This window comes from Filicampus tigris, chromosome 16 (genome assembly GCF_054856515.1).
Source record: "Filicampus tigris isolate MCC_2025a chromosome 16, RoL_Ftig_1.0, whole genome shotgun sequence".
Taxonomy (NCBI): Eukaryota; Metazoa; Chordata; class Actinopteri; order Syngnathiformes; family Syngnathidae; genus Filicampus; species Filicampus tigris.
Genome location: NC_141232.1, coordinates 8,893,596 through 8,909,224, shown reverse-complemented (window position 1 = coordinate 8,909,224; position 15,629 = coordinate 8,893,596). Strand labels below are relative to the sequence as shown.

At 41.6% G+C, this 15,629-nt stretch overlaps 2 protein-coding genes across 9 annotated transcripts; one reads left to right on the top strand and one right to left on the bottom strand.

The window, feature by feature from the left end:
• Positions 1–160: 160 nt before the first annotated feature.
• rln3a (relaxin 3a) lies at positions 161–1,458 on the bottom strand. Of its 2 annotated transcripts, none has more exons than XM_086055435.1 (2): positions 1,038–1,458; positions 161–886 (listed from the first exon to the last, which is right to left on the bottom strand). In XM_086055435.1, exons 1-2 carry the CDS (start codon positions 1,195–1,197, stop codon positions 612–614), a joined length of 435 nt encoding a protein of 144 aa, XP_085911561.1. In that variant the 5' UTR covers positions 1,198–1,458; the 3' UTR covers positions 161–611. The 2 variants fall into 2 exon arrangements, with proteins under 2 accessions (XP_085911561.1, XP_085911562.1); XM_086055436.1 differs by having other exon boundaries at positions 161–883.
• Positions 1,459–3,257: 1,799 nt separating this feature from the next.
• rfx1a (regulatory factor X, 1a (influences HLA class II expression)) lies at positions 3,258–15,541 on the top strand. 7 transcript variants are annotated; one of them, XM_086055431.1, is made up of 18 exons: positions 3,258–3,405; positions 5,664–6,045; positions 6,525–6,634; positions 6,716–6,811; positions 8,334–8,431; positions 8,534–8,918; positions 9,740–9,951; positions 10,545–10,664; positions 10,776–10,909; positions 11,037–11,155; positions 11,261–11,367; positions 12,124–12,275; positions 12,496–12,593; positions 12,688–12,837; positions 12,926–13,134; positions 13,210–13,363; positions 13,446–13,491; positions 13,579–15,541. In XM_086055431.1, the coding sequence occupies exons 2-18, from the start codon at positions 5,685–5,687 to the stop codon at positions 13,737–13,739; spliced, it is 2,712 nt and encodes a 903-aa protein (XP_085911557.1). In that variant the 5' UTR covers positions 3,258–3,405; positions 5,664–5,684; the 3' UTR covers positions 13,740–15,541. The 7 variants fall into 7 exon arrangements, with proteins under 7 accessions (XP_085911557.1, XP_085911555.1, XP_085911558.1 ...); XM_086055429.1 differs by having other exon boundaries at positions 8,534–8,969; positions 9,770–9,951; XM_086055432.1 differs by having other exon boundaries at positions 6,522–6,634; positions 9,770–9,951.
• Positions 15,542–15,629: the final 88 nt, after the last annotated feature.

The window sequence follows — 15,629 nt, the reverse complement described above, 5'->3', positions numbered from 1 at the left end:
TTGTAATTGTGATATAGAGACTTTGGAACATATATTTTTTGATTGTATATACTGAATATCAAAGTCTTTTGGGAAGATTTTCACAATTGGATGGATGAGAAGGATCAGGAGTTCACTCATTTATTTATTTTATTTTTTTATTTTGCGATACCATAGGCGATGTCAGTGCTTTGGCAATGCACAGACTTGTAAAAGAAAGCAAGACACATGCAGGTAATTCAGATGTGAATTAAAATGACTACAGTCAATCAATGCTGACAGTGTTTTGTGCTGCCACATGCAAATGATCGTTGGCTACATTGAATACCTTTTCAAACCATCTGATAACACAAACACAAAAGGTATTTATTAATTATACAATACAATCTTGACAAAAATATGTTATCAAATCACTGAATGCCACATGAAACAAACACGTAACATAAAATAATTCTGATACAATTCATCCATCCATCTGACAAATAAAAACAGCTCAGTGGTTTTACATAGATAAAATAAAGTTACCAAAGGTTCATAAGAATGAATGAATGCATGCGTTCATGTGAGTGTTTATTTTTAATAATGTACAATAACATAAGTAAGCCTGTGTATGCAATTGTTGCATTCAATTCTCAGCAAAGGGAACTGATCTCACTCTTGCTGCAGCCCCACTTGCAGCATGCGTTGGAAAGACCCAACACCACGTCCCGGCCCTTGCGATCCGCCTTCCTCAAGGCGTCAAGAATCTCCTCTGTGATAAAAGAACGAGTTGGCCGGCTGAAGATTCTATCTTGGTTTTCACTTGGTATGAAATCCAGATCTCTGTTTCTCTGTAGTATATTCTCCATCACAGGATGGTGACTCATTTCCTCCGAGGACTCTTGATGGGAGCTGAATAGGTCTTCTGCTGCAGTAAAATGAGTAAAAGTTGAGTTTCAAAGGAATTCTACAAGTTTCATGTGAATACAATTGGAAATAAATAATAATATTACACATATAAGCAAAGGATGTGAAATCCCAGCAATTCCTTTACATAATAGAAAATGTTAGTGCCTCACCTGAACTTCTGAGCGATCGTCTCCATCGTGAGCCACCACAAGTGAAGATGACTGATCGAATGAACTCACGACCACAGAGCTTGACGCCGTAAATTGGGTTGTCCATAGGCTGAACTTCATTTGCCAGCAGACACAGAGCCAGAAGCATAACTTTCCACATAGTACCCCAAGGAATTAAAAGCAGAGCTAGAAGGGCAAATTCTTTGTGTCGTGCAGCAATTGGGTATCTGTTTGCCTGTCTGCAACAGCTTTGACTATGTAGTGACCCAAACGGGGTTTATAAAGCAGTCTGAAGCCTTATAAAGCTGTCATGCATATTACGCATTCAGCATCCTCTGAGAGAATAGAAGATTCGAAATGGAGATACAGTCCGAGACCTTTATAAAGAATAAAAAGCGGTCCGAAGGTCGGAAGCACCTGAAGTGCATTAATCACCTTTCTTGTCTGTGAATTTCATATGCAGAACATGTCACAATCATGAATCGTGGGTAAATGGTAATGATCACAATGAGACTGATCATGTGAACCAGTCAAATTATTTGAGCAGCATAAATAAAATATGAACATGTTTTGCAAGAATATCATTTTTCTTGTATTACTCTATGTGACAAATCTTTCACGCATACACTCAGAAAGCGCTCTTGTGTTAAATTTCATTATATTTTGACCAAATGTTACGGCAAGGGAGTGTATATATTCCGGTGTTTACCCCTCTCAATTACTACTTGAAGTTGAATTAGTAAGTAAGGCAATTAATAAATAAGTCAAATCAATATAAATCCTTCAGTTCCATGGTAATATCAGATCTACATGACCCCCAAAAAATCACTATAAATATATTCCTGAAAATTTAAATACAACTCACCAACAGCACTATAACAATATATTAAAGCAGTTTTAACCAAAAATAACAATTATCTATGTACTGTACCATTCTGCCATTTTAAATTAATAATTCAAATTTGTATGACTTCCACAATACCACCCTGTGCTCTTGATAATGACTTTTTCCTGCAATTTCTTTAACAGAAAGGTGAGCAGAGAGAATGGAGCCATTACTGGTGACATTTTCAAAGTCTGATAACATAGAGCTCTAGTTATGAGTCACACAAAAATAAAACATCTTTTATCTGTGGAGCCACTATAGTCAAAGGTCATTCATTTGGAAAAATTACAATAGCCTGATGAATTTGAAATTAATATGACAATGGCAAGGAAACAAAATGACATTTTAAGTACGACATTCATTTAAAAAGAGTCATAAAAGTCACACACGGTCAATTCATTTATATTGCTGGGCATTGATAGGTGAGCTGAGGCCTATCTCAGTTGACTTTGGGCGAGAAGCGGAGCAAACCGTGGACTGGTTGACAGTCACTTGCATGACACAATCATATTCACTACTATGGACAAGTTAGTTTTGAATTAACCTAATGTCATGTGCATGTTTTTGGAAAGTGTGAAGAAGCTGCAGTATCTGGAGAAACCCCATGCAAGCACAAAGCAAACATGCAAACTAGTACTTTGTACACACAGTCAGGCTGGAACCGTGATTCGAACCTCAGAACTTTTGAGGCAGATGTGCTGATAACCATTGGTCCACTATGCTGCTAGTAAGGAGTTGTTTTCGTTCTAATTTATTCAGAAAGTACTCGTAAAGATGTTACTTGTCTGCCAAACTTAAATGTGAAACTACAAATGTACTGAAGTGTATTATATTGACATACACAGGCCATAGTCATTTAATACGTTGATGAATGCAGAGAGCAGTGTGCCTTGTTGCAGCCTTGTTGCAATACTGTACAGTGTAATGCTATGCAGGTATGTGCGTCTTCTTTTTATGTCAAATAAATCAAAGTTACTATCATCTTCCGTAGATTAAAATGTTGCTTGTAAAAACATTTGTTTTTCTTTCTCAATCTGGTAATTCGCAAAGGTTAAACTGAGGCAACCGGGCTGTTCTTGTTTGTTGAATTTCCAGTAACTTCTTTTCTCCAAAAACTATAAAAATGACGGGTTAATATTCAATTATTTCGATTTCGATGAGTTGTGTTGTTTTGTACCTACTTGCTTGGGGACGGTTAGACAGTTCGGGAAAATGGGCGTGTAGGGCTTTGTCGTCAAAAATGCAACAGACTGTCACTTTAAGAGAATTTGGTCGTAGCCAGCCAATCAGAGGCACGCAGGGGGGGAGGAAAGGGAGCGGGGTGGGTAGCAACAGTTGCCCTGGTGAGGACGAAGCGCCATAGCCACGGTAGCCCTGGCGACAAGAACCCGGCAACGAGAATCAACAACAACAACGACTGAATCGGCCATAAATTTAAAAGAAGAGCATTTAACGCCGGGAAATACACACGTGGAATCACAGGTGAAGCCCGTGGCGCACATGGAATATTTTACGTGCATTACAGGATGAAATGTAGCTAGCTTTTTTTTTTTTAACCCTTGTTCTGTCAAGCAGCTGGATTGTAATATTACTCTGCAAACTAGCCGTAATGGCGATAATGTGTCGCGTGGCTTTCCGGAGTATGGCCATTTGCGCCCACTCGTCTTTGGCTTGTCAGTCTGTCTGCCGTGACGACGCAGCCACGGATGCTGCGGGCCGTTGTTATGGCGATGTCAAAAGCGAAAGGTAACAGTTACAAAATGGCGGTTGTTGGGGCGCTCGGGAGCACTGTTGGAGGCATATTTGCCGTCAGTAGAGTCACGCCACACCTGGCTCATGTTGTTTTAACCCCTCCACGGCGTTATATTTAAGAGTTCCTAGTTAACCGTGCAGTGTCTCGCTGTTCGTCCATTTCCTACAACGCAGATTCAACAACGTCTCAACACAGCGTTAGATACACAAAGAGGTGCCGATTTAGGATGGCCAAGATTCGAAGAACGTGTGAACAATAAATGAGATAGTGTTGAAATAGGGAAACGATCGTGCTGTTTTTAATATACTGTAGATACTCATAATAGTGAAGAGAGGCAGCCAGCTCGGGCATGTGGCGGACATTGACGACTGAAGAGGCGTGGCAAAAAAGAACGCGTCTGTGTGGGTGTCCTGTATTCTTCGTTATAATATCATATAACAACATGGAATAATTTCTCTTTATAAGATTTGACAGAAGGTACAATGCTATCGTTTGTCTTGAAATAATAATGTTGTGGCTCTCCATTCATCTTGTTCATCAAACAGTGGCCTGTTTTGGAGTTTCAAATCCACTTTTGGGCCCCCAGTCACAATTTGATGTTTACTAACCCTTAATGAGCCAAGGAGGAACATTTTAGATTAGAAAAATATCACAGAACATCACCAAACAAAAATGTCGCAAAATGTAAATTTACACAGGAATAACGATTATCCCATCTCAGTTTACCAACAATTGTACTTAGTGGGAAATCCAAACCTGTAAAGTTGAATGCGCAAGTATTATTCCTCTGCATGAATGGCAACAGATGAATATGCAGGTTAATTGTACTCTCTGCTATCTAGTAAAAGAGCATTTAAATGTTCTGCCTGACTCTATATAGAGCTGACATAGAGAGCTGATCAAATTTAGAAAAGTTGTGGCAGATAAACAATTTTCAGTCAAAGATGTAGCAAAATATTAAGTCAATTAAGAGTACTATTGCTTCAAAATAATATGACTCAAGTAAAAGTAAAAACCAGTCCTACAAATAATTTCTTGATCAACATAAGCATTCAGTGAAAACACTACTCAAGTACTGTGTAACAGGTGAGTAACTTCTGTCAAATAAACAAAAATATAGTAACTTAAGTAAATATAACAGAGTAAATGTAGCTTCTGTTTTCGGACTAATGAAGTAGAAGTGGGTAATTTCCCATGACACACCTGATTAGCGCTCACATCGTGACGTAAAACGCACACCGTACCACTTTACAGCATTAGGTACACCAACACAAACTAATGAGATCCACTGACAGACTTTTATGTAAGGTTCTGCAAAAATAAATTATTTTACAAAAATATGCATGTTTATTTACTTAAACGACATGGGTGCCTCTCAGAGCGGTGCAGTTATACACCAATGTAAAGTACACTCACATTGTTCAATGTAAAACTAACACCTCATAGTGTTTAGAAGTACGCTTTGTCGTTTATTGGACATCTATAGATTGTTCGATGAGTTTTTTTTCTTACAAAATAGCACAGTATTTGGCAATGCATCATATTAGTTTGCTACCTTGTACTACAGTTGAGAGGCAGTATGATCACATTACAGGTAATAAGACACTACTGATGCTCCACCTCACTGGTGGCTTCCACATTAGCTGTATCATTAACTGGCAAGCAGTAATTCACAACCATAATTGCATCCTGGGAACAAATGGAGCAAGTACTCCAACCTTTATTTCAAATGCCTGATTTCAAGGAACTTGATGTAGAAAGGTAATAACATGGCATCATAATAGCGTTGTGTGTTCCCTATTGTATTTGACAAACTGCACTCTAGTCTAAATGACTTAATTATTGATTACTTTATGCTACTAAAAGGAAAAGAGGCTTCCAGTTGTCTGTGTTCAGCATACATACTGTCTTGTTCATGCAGAATTTAACTCCTAGCAGCCAGTACATATCCCTAAGATATTTAGATTTACTTGTTTCCTGCTTCCAGGGTAATTACCCAGCCAGTGTAATGGCCACCTCGGGCTATGTCGGCGAGATCCAGCCAACAGCCCCATCCCAAGGGACTGTTGTCACATCTGGACAGCCTGATGCCAGCTCCACATCAGCAACTGCCCCTCAGTTCCTGGCTGAGATTCAGACCACTGTGGTTACCCCTACCGTTGTCACCCCGACAGCCCAGACTGCACCCAGTGAACAAGCCACATCCATCAGTACCCAGAAGCCCAGTGCTGGCGGTCAAAGTCAAACCCAGTCTGCTGCGCAGACCCAGCCTGCACAGACACATTATGTAACAGCAGAAATCCAAGGCTCCCCCACACAGTCTGGAAATGGCCAAAGTGCTCCTCAATACATCGTTGTTACAGTTACAGGTAAAGCGCCACACCTTTTAGCCCTGCACGCCTACATCAACACACAGAGTAGAGTGATATTAACTTAATAACATCGAATAAATGTTTATATTTCACAAAGTCCACCCCACTGCACATTGTCTGAGTAGATCAGAGCTTCAAGCAGGTTTTCCCAAACTGGTTCAGTCCAAAAGCATTTTAAATTCAGTTCCTCGCCAGACCTACTAAAATACATCTTTTATCATCATATATTTCCATTACATATACGGTATGTAAAGTCACGATAAAGAACACAACAGACATTCATTTAGTTAACAAACATGAATCAAATTATGTTCCTGCTTGATTATGAAATATAGCTTAGAGTATTGAGAATCAGAGCCCGCCCTAAAAAACAGACCAAGAAATGCAGGAATGGTACATAGCACTAGTAGTCAATGGCAATTGCAATTGTATATGAACATCTTGTTGCCAACTTATACATGTTATTTGTCTAGCAGAGGGCTCCCTCCACTCAAGCGACAGTGTATCCGACTCCAGTTCCCCCCCAGCTGTCGTGCAGACCGGAGTTCCCACGCAGGTCGTTCAGCAGGTCCAAACAGCCCAGCAGGTAAACGGGCCATTTGTGCAAAACACCTTTGCATGTTTTCCCTTGCAGCCCCTAGAGCTCCTCATATCTTTGTTTGCACAGAGGTCAGTGGTCCAGGCCACCTCGCAGATAGCCAAGACTGAGCCCGGCACGCAGCTCAATGTCACCAGTTTACAGCCAGTTCATATCAGCCCTGAGGTAAAGTCATCATTATAACTTCTGAAACATGATATACAATTGAAAATTATCATCCACATCATGCACGTGGTGGCATTTAGCTCCTTTTTAGCAGTGGGGTGACAGCATTAGTCAGAGAGCAGAATCTATGGAAGAATGGCGTCATGCAGTGTAGGACAGCGCTTAGGCCCCAGAGCAGACTGCAGACTGGAAAACTCCTCTAGATCCCAGTGGACAGCATTCATTATAAGCAGCCATTCTACTGGTTCTCTATGCACATGGAGAAAGACTCACCAGCTGCCTGCTGATACCAGCTACAACCAAGTAGGTCAGAGACACAAGGGAGATAGCAGCTGTGGAGTTCAAAATGTTCATCAGTTAGTGACTATTTTAAAGTACAGCTGTGCCTTGGAATACGCTTTAAATGCATTCCGTGACCGTAACTTAAAACGCTCATATTGCAAATCCTCCTTCACTATCGAAAATGAATGGAAACACACAGACATAAGATCGGGGTGGAAGGGTGGTCTCTAAATGCCCGCTTTGCAGATCTGTCATCTCCTCGGTCAACTTTACATCTATTGCATGTGGAGGTCTGCTTGCAGTTCGTTCTAAATGTGCTTAGCACGCTTCGATCTCCTGCACAGACTGCAGTAAGTGAGTTTCTTCTTCCGCCATGTCAAAGACTGTGCCTGTCCCGTGTAGATTTCAAAGAGATTTTGAGGAAACGCTTTTGTTGGTGACGAATCAAGTTCATGCCCACAACGGTGCAAAACACCTGTTTTTAACTGTGCTAAGCTGCGTGCATCTGTGAAAATACCAAAACCAAATCTAACCCATCCCTGTGCAGATTTCGACCGCATCTTGCACTGGGCACGAAAACGGAGAGTGGCATTGCAGTTTCAAGCCTCTTTTATGATGAATTGTTCACTATTTACCAAACTCTTCTAGTTGCATCTCAAAACAGCTCTCGCATCTCAAGTTTGCACTTGAAAAAAATTGGCTGAATGACAGCTCGTATCTCAAAAACTCGGAAGTTGGGTTACTTGTATCTCAAGGCACCACTGTATATAAAATGTAAAACCAGGGCCCGAACCATGCAGATTTTTTGGGGGCCATTGCAGATTCCAATATTTGCCAGAATAAAATTCCGATAAATGATTAATTAAAAAAAAAAATAAATGTACCCCTAAATGTTTACAAAAATAAAGATATGAATTACCGGCAGAACATTTGACAGTTTTTCTAGTTTATTACATTGTTCTTTAGTATTTGTTTAACTTTACACCAGGGAGAAAAATCTGCAAAAAGGCAATTTGTTTAGGCGGGACAAAGTTTGATTGTCATTATCATTGTCTATGTTGTAAGACGTCAATGTGTTAAACAAACACACACACACACACTATGCATAAATTTGCCAAAAATTGGCGGATTTTTGCAGATTTTAAAATAGCTAACATCAGCCGATCAAATCGACCTGCCAATTAATTGGTCAGGCCCTTGTTGACATTGTAGAAATCTATGTTCGTTTGTGTTCCCATAGGTCCAACAGCAGCTTGCGCCAGTGCAGGTGCAACATGTGTACACCAATCAGGTGCAGTATGTGGAAGGAGGAGATGCCAACTACACCACCAGCACTATGTTAGAATCATTTCCTATCTACTGCAACATTGGCTAACAAACTCTTCACTTTCCTAGTTTCACTTCTCGAGGATCTAACACTTATTTTAATCTCCCATCCAGTCGTTCCGGCACCTTCCCTTATACTGACACAGCCCTGTACACGCAGACCACTGCTGGCCAGTATTATGAAGGTCAGCCGACCTCAGGCACTCAGGCTTCCACCCCTGGTACGCCTCTAACCGTCTCTGTGACCACTGGCACGACAGGAGCCGTGTCCATGTTTGTGGCACAGCCTAGCAGTGCAACAGGGGGAGGGACCACGGTGGTATCCGCAGGTGGTACCACAAATGGGTCAGGGGATGGGACAGGCACTAATGGTGGTGCCACAGGAAGTTATGTGATCCAGGGGGGTTACATGTTGGGCAGCAGCAGCAGCAGTAGCAGCGGCGGGTCGACCGGCAACAGTCAGAGCTACTCCCACACCGCCCGCGCCTCCCCGGCCACTGTGAGTATAACAGAGGGCGAGGAGAGTAGCGTGCCGTCGGCAGACAAGAAGGTATGCATAGGCTCCAGGCGAAGGAATTTCTTGTCATTCTGTTTTCATTTGCACAACTCTTTGGTGCCGTGCACTGATGTCGCCAAGTGGAAAGCACAATTAAAAATGCGGGGATGACCACCACGAGAGAATTGCAATTCAACCCTGTGCAATACAAGCTTTCTGTTGTCGAACCCATTTGAGGCTGTTTGAAGCAAACCATATTTTTAACTGTGATTTCCAGCTTAAAAACAAACAAACAAACAAATCATGACCTCATTGCTTTCATACCATTGCAGTGCATGTGCAGGGGCGCCTTTGATTTGCCTGAAAAGCCCCAAAACTCTATTTGCCATTCCCAATCATATAGAATTCCATATGATAATGGTGAGAGCAACTTATGTCTGGCAGACATTCCATCAGTTTTCCAGGTCATTAATTCATTGCATACCAATGTTGTAAGCCACGGCACGCACACAAAGGTATTTGTGTTTTCATTTCAAAATGACCTGCAAACATTAGCTGTTTTGTGTCTGTATATTGAATAGAACATACATGTGCATGTAGTGTACATTTGAAAAGCAGGCATATTAACTGTACTGAAAAAAGTAAGGGATATTGGGCTTTTGGGTGAATTCTGGATGAACCAAAAATCCACTTACAGCCTTTGAAGATGAACTTTTTTTGACCTTCACCCAAAAGCCCCTTCTATCTTTCTGTGTGTAGTGTATGCATGTTTGTTAAATTGTGTTTTGAATGTTTGAATGCTTTATAGCTGCTAATTGCATCAGTCTCCCGCGTTTCCCTTGCCTGCCGGTCAGGTACAGTGGTTGCTGGATAACTACGAAACTGCCGAAGGAGTCAGTCTGCCACGCTCGACCCTCTACTGCCACTATCTGCTGCATTGCCAGGAGCAGAAACTCGAGCCTGTTAATGCTGCCTCTTTCGGGAAACTCATTCGATCTGTTTTCATGGGACTGCGTACACGACGCCTTGGCACGCGGTAAGACGTGTCATTGAATTTAGACACGTGTAGAACCATTTATAACGTTTTCAGACACAACAGACGACTTGGCAACAGGCTGCGTGATTTTCATATGATGCCACATGTTTAGTGTCTGTTCTTTTTCTGATATTATATGAGAGAACACTTATCTGAGACAATGGCAGAGACTCACTCACTCCCTCTCTTGATAACGCTGATGAACATCATTAAAGGGCCACAGCATTCATCTCGATTGATAACTTGTTTGCATTAAAAGTAGTGCCTAGATTGTTGTTTTTTAATACTGTGGCATCCATCTCAAGGCTCTTAAATTGTGTGCAATATCTTAAAGCCTTGGAAAATGTTCTTTGTGTGGGAGGGAACGTGGGCTGTGATGAAAACACATCATGTGTGAGTGTTTGTGAGTTTGACACTAGAGAAGAGACTCTGTAAGTTCATTTGTTCATCGATGAAATTTACATTTGAAATAAAAAAAAGGTTATTCTGCGTAGTCATTTTTCTCAGGCAGTTAAGTTATATAAGTTATATATATATTTTTTTCCAATGCAGATTGAACTTGTGAAATAAATGACCTTTTCTGTACCCGACAGGGGCAATTCTAAATACCACTACTATGGTCTAAGAATCAAGGCAGGCTCTTCTCTTCTCCGCCTAATGGAAGATCAGCAACATCTGGCTATGAGGCAGCAGCCCTTCTCTCAAAAACAGAGGCACACACATTTCGATGATATTTATTTTCAATGTTTCCAGATGGATTGTTTTGTTTCAATCATGGTGATTGTGCCCGTATTGTCTCATGTACTTTCTTCTTGTCTAATCAGGTTGAAGCCTGTGCATAAAGTGGAGGGAATGACCAATGGGACAGCTCCGGGAGCAGGACAGCAACAACTTCAGCAGCAGGGTTCTGGACAGGTGGACATCAGCACCCAGGTTCAGCAGTACCAGCAGTTCCTTGGTGAGCTGTTTTCTTTGGGTGGCAGTAAACGGAAGCCATCTTTTCATATAATTGTGATGGCAAATCACCTTCCCTCTCTTTAATGACCTTTCTAATTGAGTTTTCGTGTCATGTGTCCTTTGGTCAGATGCAACCAGAACACTTCCCGAGTTCCCAGATATTGACCTCCAGGGGAAGTCCCCGCCTGAGGGTATTGAACTGGATCACATAAAAAGCTTTCAGCTGCTCTACAGAGAACACTGTGAGGTAATGAAGGCAGAGGAATCAGGTTAGCTGGTTCCAACATATAAAATGATTTCATGACGTTGTGTGGAAGCTAAGCTGTGCTATGATGCATTTTTTCTCTGTCAGGCCATACTGGACGTGATGGTCAATCTTCAATTCACCCTAGTGGAGACCCTTTGGAAAAGTTTCTGGAGGTTCAGTCAGAGTCAGGCTGGAGATGCCACACTGGCTGTGTGAGTGTGATCCCTGTTTTACATGACTTTAGACTTTGCAGCTTCTATCAGCATGTGGCTTCACATCTTTCAGGAGCATACCTGTTACATAACAGAAAAAAAGGAAGTGTACTCTATAGTGACTTAAAGGGGAAATCAACACAAACAGATTTCTCTCAAGAATATGTTCTATGCAAGCCCACTACTTGAAACAAGGCATTCTGATAAATATTGCATTTGTGGAATAATTAATTAATAGTTAATCCACCCGTTGTTAGTTAGCCATCACAAGGGGTGGCCATTTTGTCACTTCTGTCGACTGAAAATGACATCACAACTGCTCAGGGCTCAGGTAACGACCAATCACGGCTCAGCTTCAGAAAACAGGTCAGCCGTGATTGATCGTTACCTGAGCCCTGTGCAGTTGTGATGTCATTTTCAGTCGACAGAAGTGACAAAATGGCCGCCCCCAGAAATGGCTAAAAACGGGTGGGTTAACGCTTACTCCACAAATGCAATATTTATCAGAATGCCTTGTTTCAAGTAGTGGGTTTGCATAAAAAATATTCTCAAAAAAAAAACCTTTGGGTTGACTTCCTCTTTGAGGGATTATTGAGTCACATTAACCAATGTAATCATTATGCAAATCAACCACTGATTGTGGTAACACAGGATGAGATGTATTGGCTAACATTTTAAAATGCTTTTTGTCCGACACATGCAAAGACATTTTTAGAAATAGAAATATATTAATTAAAGCTCTGTATATCTTCCCAGTCACGATGAATCAGAAAAGCGCCTCCCAAAGTCCTGCCTGGTGCTGCTTTGCAAGTATGACCCGGTGCTGCGCTGGAGCCGTGACTGTGACAACAGCCTCTATCAGGGCCTGGTGGAGATCCTCATCCCTGATGTCCTCAGGCCAATCCCCAGTAAGATATTTAAAGAAGTGTGGCCGTGTAGTTAGTTTGTAATGTCTTTCAAAGTAAGGTGTAGAAAGAGAAAACACTGTGAAGGAATCTCTTGGTGTTTTTTTAATAATGACCTTAATTTCTGGCGAAGACATCTGGTTTTCATTTTTAAATTAAACAGTCTACTTAACTGGTTGCTTTTGTGATTATTACTTGAATACCATATTCCTTCTGCCCTCAGGTGCCTTAACTCAAGCCATCCGGAACTTTGCCAAAAGCCTGGAAAGCTGGCTGACCAACGCAATGATGAACATTCCTGAGGAAATGGTTCGCATCAAGGTACACGGCTGCTCTATTTGTAGTGACAGTGGGCTCAAATTGAAAATGCATCACTAACGTATTTTTTCTCTCTGTATTTTTCTTGTTCTGTCAGGTAACATCAGCCAACGCATTTGCGCAGACACTGCGCCGCTACACCAGTCTGAACCACCTGGCCCAGGCCGCTCGCGCTGTCCTCCAAAACACGGCCCAGATCAACCAAATGCTCTCCGACCTCAACCGCGTTGACTTTGCTAACGTTCAGGTGAACGTACTTTCTTAATGCTGCCAACGTTACACTGAGTCCGACCATCTTAATCTCGTACTGACCTCATCCTGTTCACCCTGTGCAGGAGCAGGCCTCGTGGGTGTGCCGCTGCGAAGACCGCGTCGTGCAACGGCTGGAGCAGGACTTTAAGCTGACCCTCCAGCAGCAGAATTCCTTGGAGCAGTGGGCCGCCTGGTTGGACGGTGTGGTTTCCCAGGTGTTAAAACCCCACCAACACAGCCCTACCTTCCCGAAAGCTGCCAAGCTGTTCCTGCTCAAGTGGTCCTTTTACAGGTATGGCACAGTAGAATCAACGGGTAAGCATTTTGAATTTACATAGTGGCTGAACTACTCTCATGTGATCTCCAGTTCCATGGTGATTCGGGACCTTACCCTGCGGAGTGCTGCCAGTTTCGGCTCCTTTCACCTGATTCGCCTTCTGTATGACGAGTACATGTACTACCTGATAGAGCATCGAGTAGCCCAGGCTAAAGGAGAGACCCCCATTGCCGTCATGGGAGAGGTAACACACATCCGGGCATGGCTAAACACAACAAATAATCATATGCATAGTCACTATCACAAATCCTTTGTCTTGTGCTTAGTTTGCCAGTTTAGGACGAGGTCTAATCATGCTGGACGGTGACAAAGGTAATAGCGCTCATATGCAGCAGTATCTCATTCCAAATGCGTTTCAATATGTCCTAAGAAAACTTTTCATTGGTGTGTGTGGTTCAGAAGAAGAAGAGGAAGAGGAGGAGGAAAGTGATGAGGAAAGTCAGGAGCTGTCCCTGCCGTCAGATGCCGTGGTGTTAGGAGACGAATCACTGGAGCCGCCCGCCAAGCTGGCCAGAACAGACCAGCGGGTCCTCTTCACTACAGGACCAGCTGATAACTAAACAGCGTTAGACCACTAGAAGGAAGAACTGATCGTACAAAAAGAAGGCACGTGTATATACAGCAGCTATTGTAAATGTTGTGCACAGTTTTGCTGCGGTCTGTCCTGCTTACTGTTTGTCTCTCGCCGGTTAATGCACACATACACTTGTTTTCGATGGATTAAATGAACACATAAGTGGTTTGGAAGACATGGATCCCCCAAAACAAAATGATGCACTGTGCATTTTGAATTTCACCTGTGTAGATCTGTAAGAAGGCATTTTGCCCAGTCACTGCATTGGCGCACTTAGAGCCTGGCTGTCTCCTGTCTGTGAAACTAGTGACATATTTTTCACAAAATGTCACTGCTTAATTGAAGAATCATTGAACCCACTGTGCTGTGAGCGTCTGCAAAGTTTACTTGAGGAGGAGCAATGTGTATAACTGGACCTTGAGCTTTTAAATGTCTACAAATTTTTTTTAATTTCATTTAATCTTTTTTTTTTTTTTTTTTTTTTTCCGGAAATTCAAATTTGTGGAAATTATTAGTGTGCTTCTTGCGTGTGTGTCCACTGTGTTCTCAGTGTGTTTGAATGAACATGGAGCTCACGTCAAAGTGTGTAGGTCTGATTGTGTATTTGTGAGTCACGGCACGTTTTTCACCCGCAGGCTATTCCTAAGACTTTTCATTTTTACATGGGAGACATGTTCAATTTACTGCCTGCAAAGAGACATTGGTGTTTTCTAGGAGTGCCTGTCACAGCTGCTACTCACCTGTACAGATAAAGCCACAGCTGTGGAATAAGGACTCTCATGTGTTGCTGCAAAAATCTTGAGTGTGTCACACGTTTATGTTTCAAGTGCTTCATCATTGTTTTGATTTCAAACATTTATGTGCCCTCCTTTTTCCTCGGGGAAATAATTTTGTCCTTGCATTTCCTGATATTTTTCTGTCTGTGCCAAGCCTGTTTTCGTCTATCCTTGTTTGAAATTATCTTTCCTGTGCCTGAGTAAGAACAGTAATGTATCCCACTGTTTAATTTCCCATTCTTTTGAGTTATATTGTCACTAAGTGAACCTGTTGTGCAGTGTAAGGTGCTTTGATGTCACACATTGTAGACATTTTTTGTGGTTGTATGTTCTATTGCCGATCCTCATGTCATATCTGAAGACTTACCCACACACAGGCTAGACCTAGCCTCATTGCACATGTTGTCTTCTCATACATCAAGTCTGACACAATCCTCTTGAGATCTTTTTTATCTTTGAAGTATTGCGTGTTAAATTGTAAGGTGTAGGTGTCACATTTTAAATGAACATCACACTCCTGCGGTTTTGAAGTGCGTGGTGACGTTTAGTCTGCTCTGTCCTCCAACACATCAATGCATTCCTGCCAATTGCTTTGTTTTGCTTCATAAACCCACCTTCGTAAACACTGTCAGTAACGATTGGTTAATAATGACATGCTCGTGTTGTATTTACGTTGACGCTTTAGTCACCACAATGTTGGCCTACTTGTTTTTAAGGGCCGTATGAAGCCTCAAACCAGCACATCTATTAGGGAGTCCAAATCTATACCCTGGCTGATTACATATCACGCCTTTAGATGATTAAAAAAAGTCATTGTTGAGTAAAATGTTTCTTTTTTAAAGTGTATTGTTTCTTATAAAAATACAAAGTCAGTAAACTAAAGATGTTGAGTGGCAGTGTTTATGGATTTGGTCTACTTTTAGTATGACTGTGCCTTTGGAGGTGGTAGAATGCAATTCAGATGTTTAATTTTAAATACAGTATATTAATTAAAGACTTTTTAAAAATTGCATTCCTTCTCCCATTTTCTCAAAAGTTCACCTTTGTGAACGCATTCTTGAATTTGCAGTAAGTTTAAATAAAATTAGCAGTCAGTATTC

Excerpts from the sequence above, each read along its gene's own strand:
- rln3a (XM_086055435.1), bottom strand. The coding sequence starts at position 1,197 with ATGTGGAAAGTTATGCTTCTGGCTCTGTGTCTGCTGGCAAATGAAGTT. Across the intron at positions 887-1,037 it reads ACGATCGCTCAGAAGTTCAG|CAGAAGACCTATTCAGCTCC; the intron begins GTGAGGCACTAA and ends ATTTTACTGCAG.
- rfx1a (XM_086055426.1), top strand. The coding sequence starts at position 5,685 with ATGGCCACCTCGGGCTATGTCGGCGAGATCCAGCCAACAGCCCCATCC. Across the intron at positions 6,635-6,715 it reads AGGTCCAAACAGCCCAGCAG|AGGTCAGTGGTCCAGGCCAC; the intron begins GTAAACGGGCCA and ends TTGTTTGCACAG. Across the intron at positions 9,952-10,544 it reads ACACGACGCCTTGGCACGCG|GGGCAATTCTAAATACCACT; the intron begins GTAAGACGTGTC and ends TGTACCCGACAG.